The sequence below is a fragment of the Mobula birostris genome, chromosome 6 (assembly GCF_030028105.1).
Source record: "Mobula birostris isolate sMobBir1 chromosome 6, sMobBir1.hap1, whole genome shotgun sequence".
Classification (NCBI taxonomy): domain Eukaryota; kingdom Metazoa; phylum Chordata; class Chondrichthyes; order Myliobatiformes; family Myliobatidae; genus Mobula; species Mobula birostris.
Window position 1 is genome coordinate 167,871,471 of NC_092375.1, and position 24,545 is coordinate 167,896,015.

General features: G+C 39.4%; 1 protein-coding gene across 7 annotated transcripts in view; it reads left to right on the forward strand.

The window, feature by feature from the left end:
* Positions 1-24,545, forward strand: part of atf2 (activating transcription factor 2) — a 147,565-nt gene that overhangs the window by 54,604 nt on the left and 68,416 nt on the right. For all 7 annotated transcript variants that reach the window (XM_072261828.1, XM_072261830.1, XM_072261829.1 and 4 more), the window contains 4 exons: positions 2-71; positions 756-852; positions 10,426-10,544; positions 12,265-12,393. In XM_072261828.1, the coding sequence (XP_072117929.1) occupies positions 24-71; positions 756-852; positions 10,426-10,544; positions 12,265-12,393 (393 nt within the window). In that variant the 5' untranslated portion in view covers positions 2-23. The remainder of the gene's footprint in view (position 1; positions 72-755; positions 853-10,425; positions 10,545-12,264; positions 12,394-24,545) is intronic.

Sequence of the window (24,545 nt, forward strand, 5' to 3'; positions counted from 1 at the left end):
GGTGAAGCGAGGATCTACTGAACATGAGTGATGACAAACCTTTTGTTTGTACTGCTCCTGGTTGTGGTCAGGTAACAGAAACTTTACTCAATTTTGTTTAGTTGTTCAACTATTTTTTTTAAAGTGTATAAAAAGCAATGGAACTATATTTTATTCCTACATACATTGTATGATATTAAATGGAATATTTAGAGATTTTTTTTCATTCTGGTGTAGAACTTTATTAAATATAATTAACAGATTTTTGTTAGCAGAATTAGGGCTGCATCATTGTAGCCCAATCTGCTTACGTGTCGTAACTTTTTTTATACAATTGTATGCATGGTTAAACCAACAGAGCTCACAATTAAGTCAGAAATAAAATCCCGGTCTTTCATGTTTAAGGTTGTTTTGAGTAAAATCCTGAAATTTGACTGGGTTTTTAAAAATATATCTGAATATTACACAATACAGGAAGATGTAACCTTTGAGCACTGTTATCCAATTTTTAATTCACCAAATTTAATTTCATGTACTACCCACACTGTTTAATAGAAAGACCTGCTCGACAATGGCACAGCATGCCTGGAATAAACAAAAGGGAGCATTTCAGCCTCACCTCTGTGTTGTATTTTGTTTCAATGATTTTTCATGGTTTGTGAAACCTCAGTCATGAACATTTTTTTGAAGAAAAATATGAAAGAGAAAACCTGTGGTTGTAGTTATTATTGTTAACTATGAATTGCAAACTTATTTAATTTCAAATGTTATTGCAGCGCTTCACAAATGAAGATCACTTGGCTGTTCACAAGCACAAACATGAGATGACATTAAAGTTTGGTCCAGCACGTAATGACAGTGTCATAGTGGCTGGTTAGTATATATTTCTCTTCTGCTATGTAAAGTAATCCAAACTTCAGAAAGATAATGAAATAGTGATCAAATATTTATTTTAATGAGGATGTTTTCCTATTAAAGATATTACAGTGTATAAAACTTTGGTACAATAAAAGATTTAATGACCAAACAGATCGAAAATCCCATTTTATAGCTTACTGTGTTTAGTTCATTACACACAATAATAAAATGAATTGAATATAAATGCTTTTCTAAATGCTACTGTATTTTCAAAATGTATCCTTCACAAAGATAAAGGAAATTATTGTATCCATGTGAATATGCTTGCACTATCAGTGAATAGTTGATCAAGTAGTCGCCCACATTGACAATAGTGAATTTCCTTTAGTTTTTCTAGTTATCTTATTGTAGTTACTGGGACTGAGACATAGTGGCACACAGGAATATATTCAAATGAATTAATTTGTAATGATTGATTAAATTAAAATATCTGCCTTCTTTTGATACACAGCATATCTAGTTAAAATTGAATTGAATTGACTTTATTACTTACATCCTTCCTATACATGAGTAAAAATTTTTACATCATCTAAATTTGCAATGTGCAATTTATAGTAATTTATAATAAATAGTATGTACAACAGGGCAGTCAGTATAACCTAGAAATACAATTGTGTCAGCATGAGTTAAGTATTCTGATGGCCTGGTGGAAGAAGCTGTCCCGGAGCCTGTTGGTCCTGGCTTTTATGCTGTGGTACAGTTTCCCAGATGGTAGCAGCTGGAACAGTTTGTGGTTGCGGTGATTCAGGTCCCCAGTGATCCTTCGGGCCCCTTTTACACACCTGTCTTTGTAAATGTCCTGAATAGTGGGAAGTTCACAACTACAGATGTGCTGGTCTGTCTACACCACTCTCTGCAGAGTCCTGTGATTGAGGGAAGTACAGTTCCCATACCAGGCAGTGATGCCGCCAGTCAGGACGCTCTCAATTGTGCCCCTGTAGAAAGTTATTAGGATTTGGGGGCCCACACCAAACTTCTTAAACCATCAGTTTTGAAAGAGGCGCTGTAGTGCCTTTTTAACCACACAGCCGGTATGTACAGACCACATGAGATCTTCAGTGATGTGTATGCCGAGGAACTTAAAGCTGTTCACCCTCTCAACCCCAGATCCATTAATGTCAATAGGGGCTAGCTTGTCCCCATTCCTCTTCTGCTCTTAAACACATCTCCCCCATTTCACGTACATCTGCTCTCACTCCATCCTCCCGCCACCCCACTAGGAATAGGGTTCCCCTGGTCCTCACCTACCACCCCACCAGCCTCCGGGTCCAACATATTATTCTCCGTAACTTCCGCCACCTCCAATGGGATCCCACCACTAAGCACATCTTTCCCTCCCCCCTCTCTCTGCATTCCGCAGGGATCGCTCCCTACACAACTCCCTTGTCCATTCGTCCCCCCCATCCCTCCCCACTGATCTCCCTCCTGGCACTTATCCGTGTAAGCGGAACAAGTGCTACACATGCCCTTACACTTCCTCCCTTACCACCATTCAGGGCCCCAAACAGTCCTTCCAGGTGAGGCAACACTTCACCTGTGAGTCGACTGGGGTGATATACTGCGTCCGGTGCTCCCGATGTGGCCTTTTATATATTGGCGAGACCCGACGCAGACTGGGAGACCGCTTTGCTGAACATCTACGCTCTGTCCGCCAGAGAAAGCAGGATCTCCCAGTGGCCACACATTTTAATTCCACATCCCATTCCCATTCTGACATGTCTATCCACGGCCTCCTCTACTGTAAAGATGAAGCCACACTCAGGTTGGAGGAACAACACCTTATATTCCGTCTGGGTAGCCTCCAACCTGATGGCATGAACATCGACTTCTCTAACTTCCGCTAGGCCCCACCTCCCCCTCGTACCCCATCTGTTACTTATTTTTATGCACACATTCTTTCTCTCACTCTCCTTTTTCTCCCTCTGTCCCTCTGAATATACCTCTTGCCCATCCTCTGGGTCCCCCCCCCCCCGTCTTTCTTCCCGGACCTCCCGTCCCATGATCCTCTCGTATCCCCTTTTGCCAATCACCTGTCCAGCTCTTGGCTCCATCCCTCCCCCTCCTGTCTTCTCCTATCATTTTGGATCTCCTCCTCCCCCTCCAACTTTCAAATCCCTTACTCACTCTTCCTTCAGTTAGTCCTGACGAAGGGTCTCGGCCTGAGACGTCGACTGCACCTTTTCCTAGAGATGCTGCCTGGCCTGCTGTGTTCACCAGTAACTTTGATGTGTGTTGCTTGAATTTCCAGCATCTGCAGAATTCCTGTTGTTTGTGGTTTAGAGTGATTGTTTGGGACCGTTTTAAGTTGTTTTTATACTTGAAATGATTTTGATCATAGACACATGAAAGAAGCTGAAAGTTCATTGGGCTGAATCTGAATAATACTGGCAAACTAAGATATTTTTCAGAACTCTTTCGATGGTTTATCAGTATGTGCTAAATCATATGGAACTTCTAGTGCATTATCTTTAACATGCATCTTCCCTTTACCCTTCTCATTGTACAGAAGAATTGTGAGATGTACTTATACAATATTCAATTGAATTAGTACAGAAATGGTCCCTTCAACTCACCAAGTCAGTGTCTGCCATCAATTACCCATTTCCAGCATCCTGCATTAGCGCCTTTTTTTAAAATCCTCATCAACTTCTCCCCCCCACCCCCACTCCACCCTCATCAGATTATACAATCATTTACTTACTAGGAGTAATTTATAGTGTCTGCACGCCTTTGGTTTTGGGAGGAAATCAAAGCACCTGGAAAAAACTCAAGGATAACATGGAAACTGATCTAGCCTAAGCTCCTGTCTTTTTCATTTGTAAGTGTGTCAATGGTGCTTTGTATTCAGCTTTTATGTATTGAGCTTGTATGAGGGGTGGTTGAGGTAGAAGGAGTCAATTTTAGAAAACCTAGCACATTTATTTTTCAACATACTCCCCTCCTACATTTACACACTTAGTCCAGCGGTGGTGGAGCATACGGATCCCTTCTTTGTAAAAGTCAGTGTCTTAGACCTCCAGAAAGTGGTCCACAGCAGGGGTGATTGATAAGTTTGTGGCCTAAGGTAGGAGATGAGTTATACAGCTTTCGTTACATGCACATGCAGGTCAACTCTTTAAGTGATTATGCAGAAAGTTTGAAGTTAATAACATCTCCTTCTACCTTAGGCCCCTGATGAGTTATTAACCTCAAACTTTCTGCATAATCACTCAGAGTTGAACTGCATGTGCATGTAACGAGAGCTGTATAACTTATCTCCTTCTACCTTAGGCCACAAACGTATCAATCACCCATGGGGTGGACACTTTCTGGAGGTTCAAGATCCGTATGCTCCACGGCCGCTGGATTAAGTGTGTAAGTGCAGGAGGGGACTCTGCTGAAAAATAAATGTGCTAGGTTTTCTAAAATTTGACTCCTCCTACCTTAGGCCACGAACTTATCAATCACTTCTCGTATATATTGAACAGAATTTGAGAGTGTCATGAAACCCTAGAATGTGACTATTTGGTCTTTTATACTTGCATCCACTTGATGGATCACTTCCTCTCTTCGCTTTAACCATTTTTCTTTAAATCTTTTAACTATTTGTCCAATTTTCTTTAAATATGCTGTAATCATTGAACCCGCTTATAGTATGAAATGATTCCTGGTTTTAATAAAGATGTGAACTAAACTTCCAAGTTGTCCTACTACCTTTAAAGTTATTTTTTACAAACAACCACAGTATTTGTGTTCCTGCATATACTTTAAAGTGAAATAGGCTTAGTTCTTGTCCTCTTTAATCATCTCACCAGGAAAGTCATAGAGAAGTACAGCACAGAAACTGGTCCTTCAGCCCATCTAGTCCATGCCAAAACCATTTAAACTGCCTACTCCCATCAACCTGCACTGGGACCATAGCTCTTCCTACCTCTACTGTCCATGTACCTATCCAGACTTCTCTTAAATGTTGGAAATCGAGCTTGCATGTACCACTTGTGCTGGCAGCTCATTCCACACTCTCACGACCCTCTGACTGAAGAAGTTTCCCCTCATGTTCCCATTAAACTTCTCACCATTCATCTTTAACCCATGACCTTTGGTTATAGTCCCACCCAACCTCAGTGGGAAAAAGCCTGCTTGCATTTACCCTATCTATACCTCTCAATCTTCTACATTCTAAAGAACACAGTCCTAATCTATTCAATCTGTCCTTATAACTTGGGTCCTCCAGACCCAGCAATATCCTTGTAAATTTTCTCTGTTCTCTTTCAACCTTGTTTACATCTTTCCTGTAGGTAGGTGATCAACACTGCACACAACACTCCAAATTAGGCCTCACCAAATTCTTATACAACTTCAACATGACATCCCATCTCCTGCACTCATTGCATGGACTTATGAAGGCCATTGTGCCTTAATGACCTTATCAACCGGTGGTGCCACTTTCAATCAATTATGGACCTGTATTTCCAGATCTATTTGTTCTACCACACTCCTCAGTGCCCTACCGTTCACTGTGCAAGACCTACTCTGTTTGGTCTTACTGAAGTGCAAAATCTCACACTTGTCTACATTAAATTCCATTTACCATTTTTCAGCTGATGCAGATCCCTCTTCAAGCCTTGATAACCTCCCTCACTGTCCACTACACCCACTATCTTGGTGTTATCCATAAATTTACTGATCCAATTAACCACCTTATCATCCAGATCATTGATACAGATGACAAACAACAAAGGACCTATCACTAGTCACAGACCTCCAGTCAGAGAGGCAACCCTCTACTACCACTCTCTGGCTCTCTCACAAAGCCAATGTCTAATCCGGATTTCTACCTCATTCTGAATGCCAAACACCTGAACCTTCTTAACCAGCCATATATGCGGGGCATTTTCAAATGCCTTACTAAAGTCCATGTAGACAACATTCACTTCATCCACTTTCCTGGTATCTTACTCTGAAATCTCTTTAAGATTGATTAGATACAAAGCCAGGCTGACTTTCCTTAATCAGTCCATGTCCATCCAAATACTTACATCTGGTCCCTTAGAATACCTTCCAAAGAATTCCCACAACTGATGTCAGACTCACCAGCCTATTTCCTGGTTTATATTTGGAGCCTTTTTTAAACAGCAGAAGAATATTGGCTATCCTCCAATCTTGTGTTACCTCCCCCGTTGCTCAGGATAATTTCTGCTAGGACCTAGCAAAATCTGCACTTGCCTCTTGTAGGGTCTGAGGGAACACCTTGTCAGGCCCTTGCGATTTATCCAACCTGATTTGTCTCTGTGTATCAAACACCTCCTCCTCTCTAATCTGTACCGGGTCCATGAAGTTGATGCCGCTTTGACTCATTCCCTCAATTCTGTGTCCGTCTTCTGAGTAAATTCAGATGGAAAGAATTCATTTAAGATCTCCATCTCTTTTGGTTCCACACATGATTACCATTCTGGTTTCCAGAGGACCAATTTTTGTCCCTTGCAATCCTTTTGCTGTTAACATATCTGTAGAATCCCTTAGGATTCTCCTTCAACTTATTTGCCAGAGCAACTTAATGCCTTCTTTAGCCTTCCTGATTTCTTAAGTGTCCTCTTGCATTTCTTATACTCCATAAGCACCTCATTTGTTCCTACTTGCCTATATCTGCTATGCACCTCCTTTTTTCTCTTAACCAGTGCCTTAATACCTCTCGAAAACCAAGGTTTCCTTCACTTGTTATCTTTACCTTTTGAGAAGCACATACAAGCTTTGTACTCTCAAAATCTCATTTTTGGAGGCTTCACGAAGTACACATTTGCCAGAAGACAGTCTGTCCCAATCCACACTTGTCAGATCATTTCTGATGCCATCACAATTGGCCTTTCTCCAATTTAGAATCTCAACCCGTGGACCAGATCTATCTTTTTGCATATTTACTTTGAAACTAATGGCATTGTAGTCATTGGATGCAAAGTGTTCCCCTACAGAAAATTCTGTCACCTGCCCTGTCTCGTTCCCTCATAGCAGATCCAATATTGGATGCTCTCTCATTGGGACTTCCATGTACTGATGAAGGAAACTTTCCTGAGCACATTGACAAACTATATCCCATTTAGTCCTTTCACACTATGGGATCCCCACTAAAAAGGTGAAAAGTTAAAATCACCTACTATAACAACCTCATGTTTTTTGCAACGCTCTACAATCTCCTTACAAATTTGTTCTAAATTCTTCAGACTATTGGCTGATCTGTAATATAGCCCTGTTAATGTGTTCATACCTTTCTTATTTCTTAGTTCCACCCATAACACCTCACTAGCCAGCTTCTTCAGTCTGGCCTGACAAAGCACTGCCGTGGCATTTTCCCTGACTAGGAATGCCACCCCTCTTCTAATCCCTCCATCTAAAACAAGGGAACTCCAGAATATTGAGCTACCAGTTTGCATCTCCTGCAACCAAGTCTCACTAATGACTACAATGTCATAAATCCAGGTGTTGATCCATGCTCAGAGCTCATCCGCCTTTCCTAGGATCCTTCTTGCATTGAAATATACGCAGCTCAGGACACTGGTCGCACCATGCTCAACCTTTTGATTCCTGACTTTGTCTGTGGTCTTGCCAAGATCTGTCGCCACAGCCTGTCCACTATTTGTTCTGGCACTTTGGTTCCCATCCCCCTGCAACTCTAGTTTAAACCCCACCATGCAGCACAAGCAAACCTTCCCACTAGGATATTAGTTCCCCCCCGCCCCCAAAGTTCAGGTGCAAACTGTCCCTTCTGTATAGGCCCAACCTTCCCTGGAAGAGAGCCCAATAATCCAAAAATCTATGCCCTCCCTTCTACACCAACTCCTTAGCCATGTGTTAAACTGTATAACCTTTCTAGTTCTGGCCTTACTGGCACGTGGCATAGGTAGCAATCCTGAGATCACTAACCTGAAGGTCCAGCCCTTTAACTCGGCACCTAACTCCCTGAACTCCATGAGCCTACATGGACCATGACCTCCGCTGTTCACTTTCCCACTTAAGAATGCTGAGGACTCGATTTGAGATATCCCGGACCTTGGCACCTGGGATGCAACATACCATTCAGGAATCATGTCTCACCCACAGAACCTCCGGTCTGTTCCCCTAACGAATCCCCCATCACCACAGCATGCCTCTTGCATGCCAGAGACCTGACTGCTATGACTATCCTCTTTTAGGTCATTTCCATCCCCCTCTCTATCCCCCACCCCCAAACAGTATTCAAAGTAGCATGCAGTACTTTATTCACTTCAGCCTTGTGACTGTAGTTTTCCTAGCTTATTGATGTCCATGTGAAGTCTGTTTTAATACAAATCAATGCATTAGGGGAAGTAGGCCAGTCAAGCTTCATTATAATCTGATTGCACTCACAAATCCACTTTTCTGTCAATGTGAAATAACCCATCATCTCCTAATCATTGATCTTTCTGCATTTGCTTTCAAAAATGCACACTCTGTTCTACCATTCTTTAAGAATGAGTATTCAAAACACTCCTGAGCCTAAGAGATGAGTTGAAAATATGGTTCTTTAATATCACCTGTGTGTGGATTTTGTTCATAGTCTTCCTAATTTTTCTTTTATGCTTTCCTCAGTGACGTATCCAATTTATACCAGATGAATCTAAGGAGCAAAAATCTCTTAATTACCTTCCTTTCTGCAAAACTAATTCCTTTTTTTTTTAAAGAGACAGGGTAAAATCCATAAATATTCATTTAGCATCTGAGCATTCTGATCTGTTTCCACAAGAATTTTATTCCCCTTATTGGCTTCCTTTTGTCTATTCAGTTTATCATTTATGTTTTTATAAAGTGCTAGTGATATATTTTATATAGGCCTACGATCTTTGCCATTCAATTTCCTTTGCTGAATCTGTTTCTAACATTCTAATCCCAACCCCTTCACAAAAAAAATTGCTATTTGCCTATCTGGGTGTTATCTACTTATTAGACCTGCCTGCTAACTTGTGATTCATGCACAAGAACACTTGGATCCCACTGAACTTCATTCATTTGAAGATTGTGTTCATTTGACCACCTTTGTCCTGTCAGAGAAATATTTGCTTAAAAGCCACTCTACTGGATTGATAATACTCAGGAGTAGATGTTTCCTGATGGAAATATTGAACTGGTAGGTTCCTCAGCAGAGCTTCACACTGGAATGTATTTCAGTTGAAAACATTTAGACGCAGTGATCATACTAACATTTTATAATAGGCGAGGAAATAATCAAAACAGAACTAATGTGAGTTCCAAGAGGATCTAGTTCAGCTGGATTTAAATCAAAAATTGATAGACAAAATAATAATAAATGGAGACTTCCAAACAGAAGATAGTGTGAAGGTAGACCATACATATTTCCATTACAGGAAATGGTTGTCAGAAATTATCTGAAATGATTGCAGAGTTTTGAAATGCAGAGGAATCTGGGTGTTCTGGTTTCATAGAAGGCAAGTATGCAGAAAAAGCAATTCTTAGGAAGAACTAACAATGATGCTATTTATGACTTTGTAATGAAAATATAGGGAAGTTATGCTCTATTTATATAGAACACTGGTGTGACCACAGCCTGGAGCCAAGTGTACATTTAAAAAAGGACGTGTATATGTTGGAAATATTTCAGAGGAGGCTTACTACAATAATAACTGGAGTTTAGAAAACTTGAGAGGTGAATTGATAGAGACGTCGAAGACGAGGTGGATGTGCAAAGTTTTTCCTTACAGAGAAGACTCTGAAATAAGCATTTAAATCGGAGCTGAGTCACAAGGTAGATTTTTTCTGAGATTCATAACTTTGGAATTCTGGAAGGGTGGTAGCGTTGAATTTTCAATATTTTTAGCAGAGATAAATAGAAAGTTTAAATAGTGAAAATTTACTGCAGGTAGATGAGATTGCAGAGTTGAGTTTACTCTTTGTTCTTCTTTAATTATTAAATAGAGCGGGATTGAATGTCCCAGTTACCTACTGCATTTAAATCATTTGTTCATATCTCTTACAAGACGCATGGTGACTGACCATTAAGAGCATTTTTTCAACTATTCTTTCATGCAACGTATAGAGGTACTTCTATGTTTTACATTAATACTTCAGAAATAGGTGTCACAAAGCATTCATTTGTTAATATCTTTGCCCATGAAAACTGTTATCTTCTAAAACATAGTCTCTTACTTCATGAAAAGAATTTTAAACTCTAAATCTATTAAGTAATAATTGGTTTGCATTCAAGGTTAGGGGTGGTAAAGAAAATGGCCATTCAAAAGATTAACAAAGTCAAGTAACTACTAGTCTTCCAAGGAAACATTTTATCAATGGAATCTTGTGAACATTGTTATTATGAGCTGCCATATGTCTCGCATTATTTGAGTCATATTTGTTATTTTACTTGTCTTATTTTTTGCATCTAAATTATGGACTCTGAAGAATAGATTATAATGCATTATAAACTGCTACTATATTGCAATAACTAGTATGCAAGTTAATGGAGTTGATTCTAATAAAGTTGATTATAAATGGGCAATAATTTTATCATTTGAAACATTTTAGACCAAACTCCAACTCCAACTCGTTTCCTAAAGAATTGTGAAGAGGTCGGTTTATTTAATGAACTAGCAAGTCCATTTGAAAATGAATTTAAGAAGGCTTCAGAAGATGACATCAAAAAGGTGATAAATATATTTGCATTGTGAAACTTATAATATTAAAACATTTCAAATCTACAATTGATTCTTGTTCTATTAAGTGTTAATGCTCTCTTAATGGGGAGAATATTGGAGAGCAGAGGTATAGCGAGTGGAGCTGCTCCAGAGACCCAGGTTGAATCCCAACTTCCGTTGCTGGAGTTTGTACTTCCTCTCTAAGTATTCGGTGGATTCCTAAGAAACTCACAAAGATGCACAGCTTGGTAGGTTAACTAGCTACTGTAAGTTACTCCGAGAGTGTCATTGACTTGGGACAAGTGTATAGGAATGTAATGAGAATAGGTTGCATGGTAAATCTTTGGGGGGAATAGATTACTTCATGAATCAGTATAGTCCTCCATACCTCCCTTGTGTCCTAAGGAAGTGTGGAAAATGATATTTTATGATAATTTATTGAGATTAGTTTATATTTAAACTACTGGTGTATTAATATGTTAAGTATTACATCTCCTCCTTGTAGTTACCTATCAATAAGTTTTCATTGATGTAGGCTTTATAATTTTTGTAATGACTGGACAAAATTCTCATAGCTGCAATATGGTTAAATATGTACAAATTGTTTAATTAGAAGAATTAAGGAAATTCTGCAATGTATGTTTGAACTACAGGTATTAATTTCTTCATCCGATTGTATCACTTTAATGCTATTATCAAATTCAGACCTAACAATTTCTGCTCTTACTTAAATCTGCAGTATACAAACAACTGAATATTTTAAATGAACTTCATAATTTTGCCCACAAACCCAAAGTGTTTTAGCAATTATGGTCTAATAATTACATTGTGGCTGTTTTTGGCACAATCCTGTTGCAGCATGTGCCACTGCTACTTAATAGCAGAATTAGCAGTTGGCTAGTGAGCTGTGGGTATTCTTCCAGGATCCCCAATGACACTTCTGTTTGCATTGTTATCTGTTTAAAGATCATTGGTTTGGTTGCTGAGTTCCTGAAGAAACTGATTACATGGTACCTGCTATGATCAGTTGTACTCCAGTTAAGTAAAGGCACCTGAAAATGATCTCCATACAGGATATAGTGAACCTGAAGTAAGATCATGAGACATTGGAGTGGAACTAGCTTATCTGGCCCATCAAGTCTGCTCCATCATTTCATCCTGGCTGATCCATTTTTCCCTTCAGCCCCAATCCCCTGTATCCCTTTGTGCCCTGACCAATCAAGAATCTATCAACTTCTGCCTTAAATATTCATACAGATTTGGCTTCCACAACTGCCTGTGACAAAGAATTCCACAGATTTGCCACTCAAGTTGAAGAGATTCCTCCTCATCTCTGTACTAAAAGAATGCCCCTCTATTCTGTGGCTATGTTACATATGTCGTGGAAGGCAAACCTTTGAGAAATGAACGATTCTGGCCATTTAGATCCTTACGCTGAAGTTTTGCAGTTGTTGATCAGGTGCAGCACTGTCAAAAACTACATTTTTTTGCATAAGTGTGCTAATTTGTAAAGGCTTTTTCACAATTATTTTCAACAATGGTGTATACTTAGTACAGTTGACTAGACTCAACAAGTCAAGCATTCTGAGGAATTCTTACTTGTTTCAATGTTGGAGTATTACTAATATAGTTATAACTGAATATGAGATTTGTCAATTCAGTAAAGTTAAATAACTAATTATTGGTGATTTTAGTTTGACTGAAGTTTTACTCTGGTCTAATTTCACAGGTACCATTGGACATGTCACCACTTGCATTACCAGCAGTTCGGACTAAAGTAGAAGAAACACCGACTGTGGAAAGCAGCCATCAGAACAGTCCCCTGCCTCACCCAGAGTCAACTACCAGTGATGAAAAGGTACTCTGTGAGAAATTAGGATTGTTGGTGCATAAAATTTGGGTATCACACAGCCACAAATGGCTTTGCATTTTTAAAATAGCTGCTGCACATTTATGGGAAAAGTTATATAAAATGCCACAATGAAAACGAAAGCAGTATGTACAGTATACATTCAGTAAAAATATAACAATTTCAGTAGATTGTGCCTTTAATCAGCTTGTATTACTGACTTCTCACTAGCACACTAAATAAATAATGCCCACTTAAAAACCTGCTGTGGGTTATACACCATACTAGCACTATTTGATGGGGTTATCCATTAGTCAGTTTCCTTTTTTTTTGTCTGTTTGTTTGGTTTATGCAAGTATTTGGTATATTCCATAGTTGTTTCAAGTTTCTGAAGCAGATGTTCATGGAGGGCAGCCTCATTCGTCCTTGATCCGTGAAGCTTAGCTGCAGAAAACACCATTTAGATGTGTTTCCATCAGTCTGGGTAGGCTAGCTAATGGATGGTGGGCATGGTGTTGCAAGGATGGAATGACCTTAATGTTCCTTGTCAGATAGGTCAAAGAGTTCATGCTCCTTAGATCCACTACCAGTTTCTCATCAGCATTTTTGAGCGATCTTTGTCATGCTAGTGCCTTTCTCTTTCCCTGACAGTAGCATGCTCGTGCTCATCGATCTGCTTTGTGCAGATCATGCCTCCATGCAATCTTCTAAATTGAAGTCAGTAGATGATGTCTGCAATTATGAAGTTCGTTGACCATCTGATTATGTCAAATGGTTCTTGCTTTCTCTCAAATTTCTAGGCTAGTTTGGAAATCTTGGGTATCTGAAGTAAAAAGAGACAAGTATAAGTTATGGTGCAGAGAGTAGGGAAGCTAGGAGATGGAATCTTACACCACCTGTAATTTGTCACTTTGAGTGTAGGTTGAGGGCAAGGTAGTATATGTAGTGGAGGATTATGTATAGCTTGAGGATACTGTAGTCTTTGATTTCAAAACAGTTGCTGACTGTTCTCCTAATGGCATTTATTCCATGAGGATTAAGACATGCTGAAACAGGTATTCCCCTACTGGCCCTGATTATGTTCCATCTTATCCTGCAATAGAGGGAGAGTACATCCAACACACATCAAAGTTGCTGGTGAACACAGCAGGTCAGGCAGCATCTCTAGGAAGAGGTACAGTCGACGTTTCAGGCCGGGACCCTTCGTCAGGACTAACTGAAGGAAGAGCTAATAAGAGATTTGAAAGTGGGAGGGGGAGAGGGAGATCCAAAATGATAGGAGAAGACAGGAGGGGGAGAGATGGAGCCAAGAGCTGGACAGGTGATTGGCAAAAGGGATATGAGAGGATCATGGGACAGGAGGCCCAGGGAGAAGGAAAAAGGGTGGGGGGGGGGGGAACCAGAGGATGGGCAAGGGCTTTAGTCAGAGGGACAGAGGGAGAAAAAGGAAAGTGTGAGAAAGAATGTGTGTATATAAATAAATAATGGGTGGGGTACGAGGGGGAGGTGGGGCATTAGCGTAAGTTTGAGAAGTCAGTGTTCATGCCATCAGGTTGGAGGCTACCCAGACGGAATACAAGGTGTTTTTCCTCCAACCTGAGTGTGGCTTCATCTTTACAGTAGAGGAGGCCGTGGATAGACATATCAGAATGGGAATGGGATGTGGAATTAAAATGTGTGGCCACTGGGAGATCCTGCTTTCTCTGGCGGACAGAGCGTAGGTGTTCAGCAAAGCGGTCTCCCAGTCTGCGTCGGGTCTCGGTAATATATAGAAGGCTACATCGGGAGCACCGGACGCAGTATATCACCCCAGCCAACTCACAGGTGAAGTGTCGACTCACCTGGAAGGACTGTCTGGGGCCCTGAATGGTGGTAAGAGAGGAAGTGTAAGGGCATGTGTAGCACTTGTTCCACTTACAAGGATAAGGATAAGAGTACATCCAAACTATTTGACTGATGTGGCTGTCTTGGTAAATAGGGTGCAAGCTGCATAAGATAGGTTTGAAACTTGCAACATTGCTAAATGTGAAAGTTCAATAATTATCTTAACTTCAGGTGTGGGTCTTGATTGTTACCAGGTGAATGGTCCAATTATGGTGAGTTGAGCAGTGCCTTCTCCAGCAGAGCAGTTAGTAGTATATAATATGTGAAAATGTTTCTCAAAAAGCTTGACCATTTGCAGTCTTCGAACTACTTTCATCATTGGTCCTGCAGATTACTTGTGGTATTGAAGTCCAAAGTTCACTGCCTTTTGAGTGCATGTCTGGGCCTTTTAGCACCATGAAGATGCAGGGTGTCCCTTGTTTTGGACCCCCTTTGCCAAAATGTCCAAAAATCATGTACATGTGTTCTGTCATTTAATTTTCTTAGGTATGATAAATGTGCTATAATCAGATTTGTCTCTCCTTCATTCATTTCCTTTAAGCACTGGAGAGAACCATTCAAGACATTGACTTATTGAGTGTCCAGCAGTTATTATCTGGGTTCCAACTTGATGCTGCATTTAGAACAAAATATTTGTGGTAATCTTTGAACTTTCAAGGGTTATGTTGTTCCCACCAGGTTTGCAATTAACACATTTGAGTTATAATTTGAAACTTTCCAGAGCAAGTGAAGATTAAATTATAGAAAGAAAATTGAAGAGAATATGAGATGTACTACTCATTGAATAGGAAAAGAGTAAATAAAACTGATGGAAGTAAGAGCCTGTGATAGATTCTTCTACAGTTAAATTGCTTTATGAAGTGAATAAATTTATAAAGAAAATAACTGCAATATCTTCATAATTATGACACAACAGACTGCGACAACTTAATTTCCAAATGTATTCTTTTTTCATTAGAACAACCTACATAATTGAGGTCCTTAGGGATAAAATTATGTACTTTACAATGTTGTAGAAATTAGTTGCAGAATAAACAACATATTTGCCACATAGAAATGTCTCAAGAAGGGTTTTTCAGAAGACGTAATTTTGACAGAAACCAGTTCAGAAGAGGGTTTTTTTTTAAATTATTTGAATTAATATTATCTGCTTTATATTGTTGGATTTTCAGTTCAGTGCTTTGGCAGTTGATGTAGGAGGAGGACATTATTCAGAACTAAAACCCTTGAGGCTGTCACTCAGACTCTGATTTATTCTCTCCCACCATCTCCCCCGCCCCATTCTCAGAAGGCTTATTTACCTGAAGACTCCAGATGATATTTACTATTTTTGGAAAGGATGTATTGACGAAAGTTGTTATCAATTTAAACTCCTTGGAACTGATTAGAATACATTGATGACAGCCATTGAGAGTTTTTATTTAAGTATATCTAGCACTTCTTTGAAGGATGAACTTCTCCAAAGATGAGAAGCTTCAGTTGAATCTAGCCTGGTCCAGATGAATGTTTTATATTTCTGTAAAAGACAGCTTACAAAATTTAACTTTTGGTAAGATGGCGACACTGCTGACATTGTGGCCTCTCAGGGGCCAACCAAAGGAGTTCTTTTTCTTTGTAAAATGTGTTTTTTTACGATCGCAAGACAACTCTACTCCAAGAACATTGGCTACTGCAGGGCTACACCCATCAGCTGCTCATTGATCAGAGTAACTGCACTGGTGTTGGCGGAGGGGCCGGCCGAGGTAGTGGAGGAGCAGGTTTGAGTTCAGAGAAGCTGACCTGGCTGCCGACTGTGTTGTTCCCTGCTGCTTGGAAGCATCGTAGTTGATGCAGTATAACCATGGGAGATTATCTTGGACATTTCACTTGCAGTCACAAGACTGTTGGACAGTGATAATGTAAGCCACAGGCCTGTTACCCTTGTCTGGTGGTGGGACAGTGGACATGGGAGCTGTGTAGCCTCAGTTGTAGCGAGAATTAGGCCTTAAGCCTTGGGCTTGCCTGCTGTTGCAGACCAGGTGAGAGATGCTGTAGCGCTATGGCGTGGTTGAGCTTGACTGGGGCCTGGACTCTCATCAGTGCTTCCCTTCTGTGTTCAGGTGATGGAATTGTCGCTCAGGATCTTGGACTATATATGTTTTGTTTTTTTTTAAGTGAATATGCTTCTTTGCGCAATACTTTGAATTGTTACTCACTATATTTCAATGTTTGCTTGCTATTTTGTATGTTTTGCACTTTGGCATCCCAGAGGAACGCTGTCTTGTTCAACTCTATCTATGTATGGTTTGAATGATAATTAAACCTGATTTGATTGATCTGAATTATTACTTATGGATACCATAAGCATGAAATAAAATTGATTATTATAACAACAGCTGATGTTGCACAAAATCAAGATATATCATGGGAGCATTATTAAGTCAAATTTGACACCAAGTCAGTTAAGGCGATATTGCAGCAAATATTCAAAACCCTGGTTTAAGAGGTTAAAGAATCTGAAGGTATTGGGGGGGGAAGAGGAAGGGTAACAAAGTTATTTAGGAAGGGAATTGTTAAGTTTGTGCCTTAGCACCTAGAAAGCTTTGGTGGTGGAGCAATGCAATTATCATCATCATCAGGTGCCATGCCCAGTTTGAGCTTTGACTGCCATGGCCCACACACTCCTGTTTCGGGTCAAGTGGATCAATTCATTGGTATTCATTTCCAGTTCTCTGGCTGCTGTCTCCATCATCATTTGTCTTTGCCTTCGTTTTGCTTTCTTCCCTTCAATCTTTCCCATAATTACCGTGCATTCTAACTCCTTTCCTAATCACATGTCCAGTGAGGTTACGTTGCCTTTTCATGATCTCATACATTATTTCTCTCTTTGTGCTTGCTCTGTTCATGACATCCTTATTAGATATTCGTTTCATCCATGATATTCTTTGCATCTTCCTCAAAGCAATGCAATAAGAAAGTGATTTAAAAAAAACAGATTTGAAAGGGTTTGGATTTAAGGATTCCCTGAGGAGATTAGAATACATAGGAGGATGATTCAATTGAAATGAAAACAACTAAAATAAATTTCAAAACCAGGCTGTAGTTTAATAGAACCCAGTGTAAGTTGGAAGTGAGGGATTGATGGCTCAGCAGGACTTAGTGTGCTGTAAAACAGTGGTCCCCAGCGTCCGGGCTGCAGACCAATACTCGGCCGTGAAGCATACAGGGGTGCAGCGGTAGCCAGGACGTACCCAGCACATCTTTAAGTAAAAAGCCGAAATAAACAAGCTAATTAATTAGGTGCTGCCCGGCCCAGATCAGGGGCGATAAACTTTAAAGAGAGCAACCCCTGTGCAATATTATGAGCCAGAACTTGCTCCCAGCACTGAGGCAAGTGCTGAACTATGTTATGAACATTAGCTTCTCAGATTAGTTGATGTCAGCTTACTGTACAAAATGCTGAATGGCAAGGCCATGAGTAGTGGACACTTTGTGCAATTTAATGCCATCACATGGAATGGTCTGGTGAAACTTAGCCACAAAGTAAGTAGCCAGGGTTTTGTATAATTTAATACTCTTAATATAGGGAGGTATTGGTGAACTCTGCCCACAAAAATCAAAAACACTGTTTTGGCTCAGCTGCACCCCACAGGCTGTACACAGTTATCTGAGCTATCATGGAATATGAATGCATCAGCATCTGTCATTCAGAAGCAATAAAACATATAAAGAAAAAAAACAAAAATTTAAAAATCTCAATAATTAACACAGTTATAAATAACTACAAACATTTGAATTAATGTGATTCAAAATGGTTAATAAGTTAATACTTGCTTTTCTTTGTCAGAACCATTTTCCCCAATTCCAACAAGATTCCCTGGTGTCATTAAAGGAGAATGTAGTCTTTTATTGAATTCCATGAAAGCAGTCAGCAGTTTTGTAAATTATGCATTCATGTGGGGATTCCAATATTCTTGACAATTACGGCAACAATTTATTATGGGACTGTTGGCAATTTCCATCCGCATATCAGGAACTTAATAATGATATTTTAGAACATTTGCTGAATAGGACACCAAATAAAATACATTTCATCCATATCTTGACCAAAAAGAAATTACTCCAAAATGTTTGTTGATTCCTTTCTAAAACCAGTATTTGGATTTTGAAAAGGAAAAAGCAAAAGCTGATTTTTAATTTTTCATATGGAGTTCAATCCCAGTTTAGTTTTTGGAGAATTAAAGGTGTGAACCTGGGATTTTTTTTGTACTCTACTCTCACACAATGTTAAAACAACCAGTGTTTGATAGAGTTGGAAGGTGACTTCATTTACTGAATTGCTACACACCATCTGTTTACCCTATGACCAATCCACATGTAATTCTCAGCTCATATAATGGATGAGTTGGAAGCATCAACCAAAAGTTAGGAAGGCATGCAAATTTCCTTTAGGGAAGAAAATGAACTTTTTATTGTGTTTGGACGTATTTCTGAACTCATTGTTAAGTAGTAATGTGTTGGTGTTTGTGAAAATTTGGTAAATTCTACAGCTAACCTTCTTTCACAAGATGGATTAATTACATCTTAAGTCTTTGGAAAATTTTACTCATTCTGCAGTGAGTTGGATTTAGAAAGATGCCAATCATTGTTATTGAAAAACGAAATTACTAAATACCACTAATTTTAGTAAATGTGTTAGGTCCAAGAATGCAACTTCAGGTTTTGTAATAAGATAGTTTGATGCAGGTGTGTAAATAGTGAAATGTTTACAGATACTGTATTTTACAGCAGGAATACATTCACATGCATCAGTAATGCGTGTATTGTAGAGGGATACCGACCGACATGTACTCTACACATGGGAATGGAAAACATGGATGGGCCAAAGCAAATGGCAAGCATCTACCTGTGTGAAGCTCTATACATACCTCTCAGTTTAAGCTTTAGAAATCACAAACCAACTGTTCTGGCTTTGAATGCCAACTCATTCACTTCTTTACTTAGATTTGTATCACAGATCATCTCTAATGTGGTCTGGTCCAGCAGAACCATAAAGATGAAAGGGCACATGAAGGGGAGAAATCTACTTCAGCTCTACTCCCTTCCTCTCACCTTTTTTTCCCCTCATGTCCTGCCTTGTCCCCAATTTCCAAATCAGCCCCTCAGCTAGAATAGTCATTGGAGGGGTGCTTCTTCTTTTGATGTGTTCTCCAGCAGAATTAAGACAATCTATTTTTCATCTCTTACCCACCATCTCCAATCTTTGTTACTTTGTAATCACTTGCAGCTAGAAAAAAGTTGGTTTTCATACAAGCATATTCAACTAAAATCTGTCAATGAGAACTAAAGGTCCAGACATAAATAAATGAAATGGGACAACAAATGTAAAACCCCACCTGAGTTGCTTCTTGTCTGCATTTCCCTGATCACTTTTATGAGCCCTGGGAAATAAATTCTGTGCAAGAAATTAATAGAGTCAAGTTATATTCCTTCTCACAAAGATAGTAAATATATAAAGAAGTACTTATTCACAATCAAGTTTGGGATATCCCAAATTATGATGAATTGAATTCTTGTCGGCACCTGCCCATGTCTCAGCATGAAAGCACATCAGAATAGGGTTAAGATCCCTTTCAAAAAATTGATTTTTATCACCTATTTTTTTAAAATCTGTTCTCATTGGGTTAAAATTTCTTCCATAGGGATATGAAGAAAATTAAACTATAAAGAGGTGTTAATGGGTGGATAGGAAATACTCGCAAGATGAAGAAAAAATTGATTTAAAAAAAGATGTTTCTAATATACCATGAAATTGAATAGAGATTTGAGCTTTTTCTTGAAAAATACGCAGTAGAAACCAAGTAAGACCAATCCAAGTAACAGATTGAACTTCACCAAATTGCTAATGAATCATTAGGTCTTGTTCAACTTGTGTAGAAATATACATTTGTATGGAAAACATACATTAAAATGCTATAAATGCTTCAACTGCTTTCATGGCAGGTGTAGAATAATGGTCCAGAAATTGATGGAGTAGCTCATATTCTAGTGACAACGATGAATTGTGTTTTCTAATCATCCTTAACATAATTAGTTCAATGCTGCATGTTATTGAAAAGGCAAATTAATAATGTGTCACTATTGCCAGTGTGGCTTCTTGTACCATTGAACATTTGGGTGGGTCAATGGTCAATCTCATCTAATTAAAAAATATTGGTGGAAACAGCAAAGTGACAGGAAACAAGAACAAAAGCAGGCTGTGGGCCAGTCAGCATCTGTGGAGGCAAAAGGTGTAAATCACATTTTAAGTCAAGACCTTGCATCATGACTGAGAGGGAACAGGAGAGATTACCACTATAGCAGTGTGAAGAGGGATGGATTGAACTCAATTTAGATAGAGATAGAGAAAGGAAATTAGATTGGATTAATTTTCCTAGAAAGGAAATGTAAGAACAAGTATTGTACAGATCTTCAACTAATCCAGTCATTGGAGTGGAGCATTGCCAGCTCTCTACATGGGTCAAAGTGTTACAGACTTCTGTGCCTGCATTTTGCAACATGAAAGTCAGAAACAAGCTGGCAGTTAGATGCTAGGCTATCTGACCACCTCTGCCATTCATTCACTGCTGAGTTTAGTTCAGAGCATAATGTTTGTAGCAGAAGGAAGGCATGCATTTCACATCCAGCCCTTCAACTTCATGGCTGGCATATGGGAGTCACTGAGCATATTGAAAAGTTACTGTAGATAAATGTTTTTGTGTATTTACTTGATTTTTAATTTATATTTTGGTATGTTTAATTAAATTCGTTTGAACAATCTGTGTTTTGAACAGTAAATGTCTTTTATCATCACTGAGTTGTTGAAAAATCAGCCAGACCTACAGAACACTGAACTAGGCAGGGCTACACATAGTAACTGTGGCCTCAGGAACAGCACAGGGAGTGACTGAGTAACATGACAAATGGAAGATGAACTGGCTCAATTGCATTTTTAAAAATCTTGAGTATATTGTTATGTTGTGCTAAATACGGTAAATAGTGAATTTCTATATTGCTAGCTTAGTTCATAGTATTGTAATAAAAATCAAAATACTGCAAATGCCAGAAACCTGACAACACAGTGTTGGAAATATTCAACAAGGCAATCTATATCTGGAAAGAAAATCAGTAAATATTTCATTTTGACAACCTTTCATCAGAACTGTGACGATTAAGTACATATTAATTTGCTAGGAAAGTGGTGAAGAAAATGAACATAGGAAAAATCTGTGGTGATAAACTGGAAAACAGGCTGACACAGCAAGATGGTGAATAATTAATGAAAGTTGGGGAGGCCATTTGAAATCAGAATAAAAAGGCTGGAAATACTCATCCGAAATGGTTGGACTTGTATATAAAGTCTAGAAGGCTGTAATCTGCCTATTTGGCAGAAAATTCCATCACTATTGCTGCCATTTTCCACCTTATTTGCACAATTGCACCTCCATGTCTGAATCTTCTGCTTCAACCTCAACTTTTCTTTCTCTAATTCAAAGGATAGGTGAGCAACTGGAATCTGTTCCAAACTCACTGACTTGCTTGCTACTTTGAGCACTTTTCCTCCCATCCTCCTTTCTGTTACAATTCTGTTTCATTTTATGTTTCTCAATTGGATCTGCTTTTTAATCACCAATACCAGTAAATACAATGTGACTTTCCCTTTGCTTGATTGTGGATATCCCTACAACATGATTGATAGTGCCCATGAGTGTTTCTTCCATTTATCACATTTGTGTTCCCGCCCTTGCTTTCAACTCCCAAGAAGTGAGATTGTATTCCCTTTGTCCTCAGTTTAAGGTCCAGTGGTCTTCACATTGAACAGATACCCCTCTGCATTACCCATCATCTGTAAAATAAAATCACACCAGATATACTTTATACTTTATTGTCGCCAGACAATTGGTACTAGAATGTACAATCATCACAGCAATATTTGATTCTGCGCTTCGCATTCCCTGGATTACAAATATTAAAAATAGTTAAAATTAGTAAATATTAAAATTTTAAATTATAAATCATAAATAGAAAATAGAAAAATGGGAAGTAAAGTAGTGCAAAAAAACTGAGAGGCAGGTCCGGATATTTGGAGGGTACGGCCCAGATCCGGCTCAGGATCCGTTCAGCAGTCTTATCACAGTTGGAAAGAAGCTGTTCCCAAATCTGGCCGTATGAGTCTTCAAGCTCCCGAACCTTCTCCTGGAGGGAAGAGGGACGAAAAGTGTGTTGGCTGGGTGGGTCGTGTCCTTGATTATCCTGGCAGCACTGCTCCGACAGTGTGTGAGTAAAGTGAGTCCACGGACGGAAGATTGGTTTGTGTGATGTGCTGCGCTGTGTTCATGATCTTCTGCAGCTTCTTTCGGTCTTGGACAGGACAACTTCCATACCAGGTTGTGATGCACCCTAGAAGAGTGCTTTCTATGGTGCATCTATAAAAATTAGTGAGGGTTTTAGGGGACAGGCCAAACTTCTTTAGTTTTCTCAGGAAGTAAAGGCGCTGGTGGGCCTTCTTGGCAGTGGACTCTGCTTGGTTGGACCAAGTCAGGTCATTTGTGATATTGACCCCGAGGAACTTGAAGCTTTTGACCTGTTCCACTTGCGCACCACTGATGTAAATGAGGTCGTGTGGTCCGCTACTCCTTCTGAAGTCAACAACCAATTCCTTCGTCTTGCTGACGTTGAGGGATAGGTTATTGTCTTCGCACCATGCCACCAGGTTCTTAATTTCCTCTCTGTACTCAAACTCATCATTGCCTGAGATACAGCCTACAATTGTTGTGCCATCAGCAAACTTATATATTGAGTTTGATGGAAACTTGGCTACGCAATCATGGGTGTACAGTGAGTACAGCAGGGGGCTGAGTACACAGCCTTGTGGGGCACCGGTGCTCAGAGTGATTGTAGAGGAGAGCTTGTCCCCTATTTTTACAGCCTGGGTCCTTTCTGTGAGGAAGTTGAAGATCCAGCTGCAGATCTGAGTGCTAAGGCCCAGGTTCTGGAGCTTAGGAATCAGATATATATTAGATATATAATTAGACATATATTCCCTTCTCCTCTCAAGGTTCCAAAGCATCACTCCTTCACAGTTGTTCTGATTCCATCTTTAAGAATTCCCTTTTCCCACCTTTCTGTGCAACTTGTACTTTCACTTCTTTTAAATTTTATTTTTTCCTGCCTTTCATCCTTGAATGGACTTTCCACTTAATGTTTCCAATCAACTTCTCAAAATTATTCTCTGCATCTCAAAATACAAGTGAGATTAACAATGACCAGTTTTGATTTAGGACAATTAAGCTGAAATATTAACTCCAGCTCTTTCTTACTGTGCAGTTGCAGCATGTTTGATTTTGATATCAATTATAAGCCCGAAGAATCAGAATTACGCAATTGGAATCATTTTTTTTCAGGTTCTTAATGATCTGTCTGTGCCTCTGTCATTCTCAAAATTGAAATTGATTTATTTGTATTTTTTCTGTATTTTCACTAGAGCTTAATCCATGCTCTCTTCCTGTGCAATTCATTATACATGCTAATAAGTATCTATATCAGAATAGTTATTTCTATGTAGTTTCACTCTTACAAGACAATTCCATTTGCTTTTTGAGTTCATAGCAATTGGAAACATAGTTTCATTTCAAGTTTGTTATTTTAGAGTACTTCCCTGGCTGCTCAAAGGTTCAGCTGTGTATATATCAGGATAGTTACTGCTTTTTAATTCTCACTCCACTAGTTCAGTAGTTTCTACAGCAGCAAAATATTTCACATTCCACATTGGTCAGCAAGACCAAGGAATTGATTGTAGACTTCAAGAAGGGCGAGTCAGGAGAACATCCAATTGGATTAAATTTATTTATCACATAAGCATCCAAACACAGTGAAATGGACTGTTTCCCTTAACAACCAACATTACTTAAGGATGTGCTGGCAGCAGCCTGCAAGTGTTGCCACACTTTCTGGTGCTAGCGTGGCATGCCCACAATGGTCAGCAGAACAACCCACAGCCAACATGCCATAACAACATAACGAAAACAGTTAAACAAACCTCTTTCCTACTCTCGCACCCACACACACAGCTGGGCCTTCAACTCCAGAACAGGCCACCTTCAACATCCAGCCCTTGGCCCAGGCCCCAGGCACACAGATTCACAGACATCAGCCCTCCAACCTCCAGACTCGCCAACCTAGGGCTTTCCCTGGACTTGCTGACACTGGGCTTTGACGCCAGGATGCATCAGTCATAGGCCTCTGACCTCAGGCCTCCA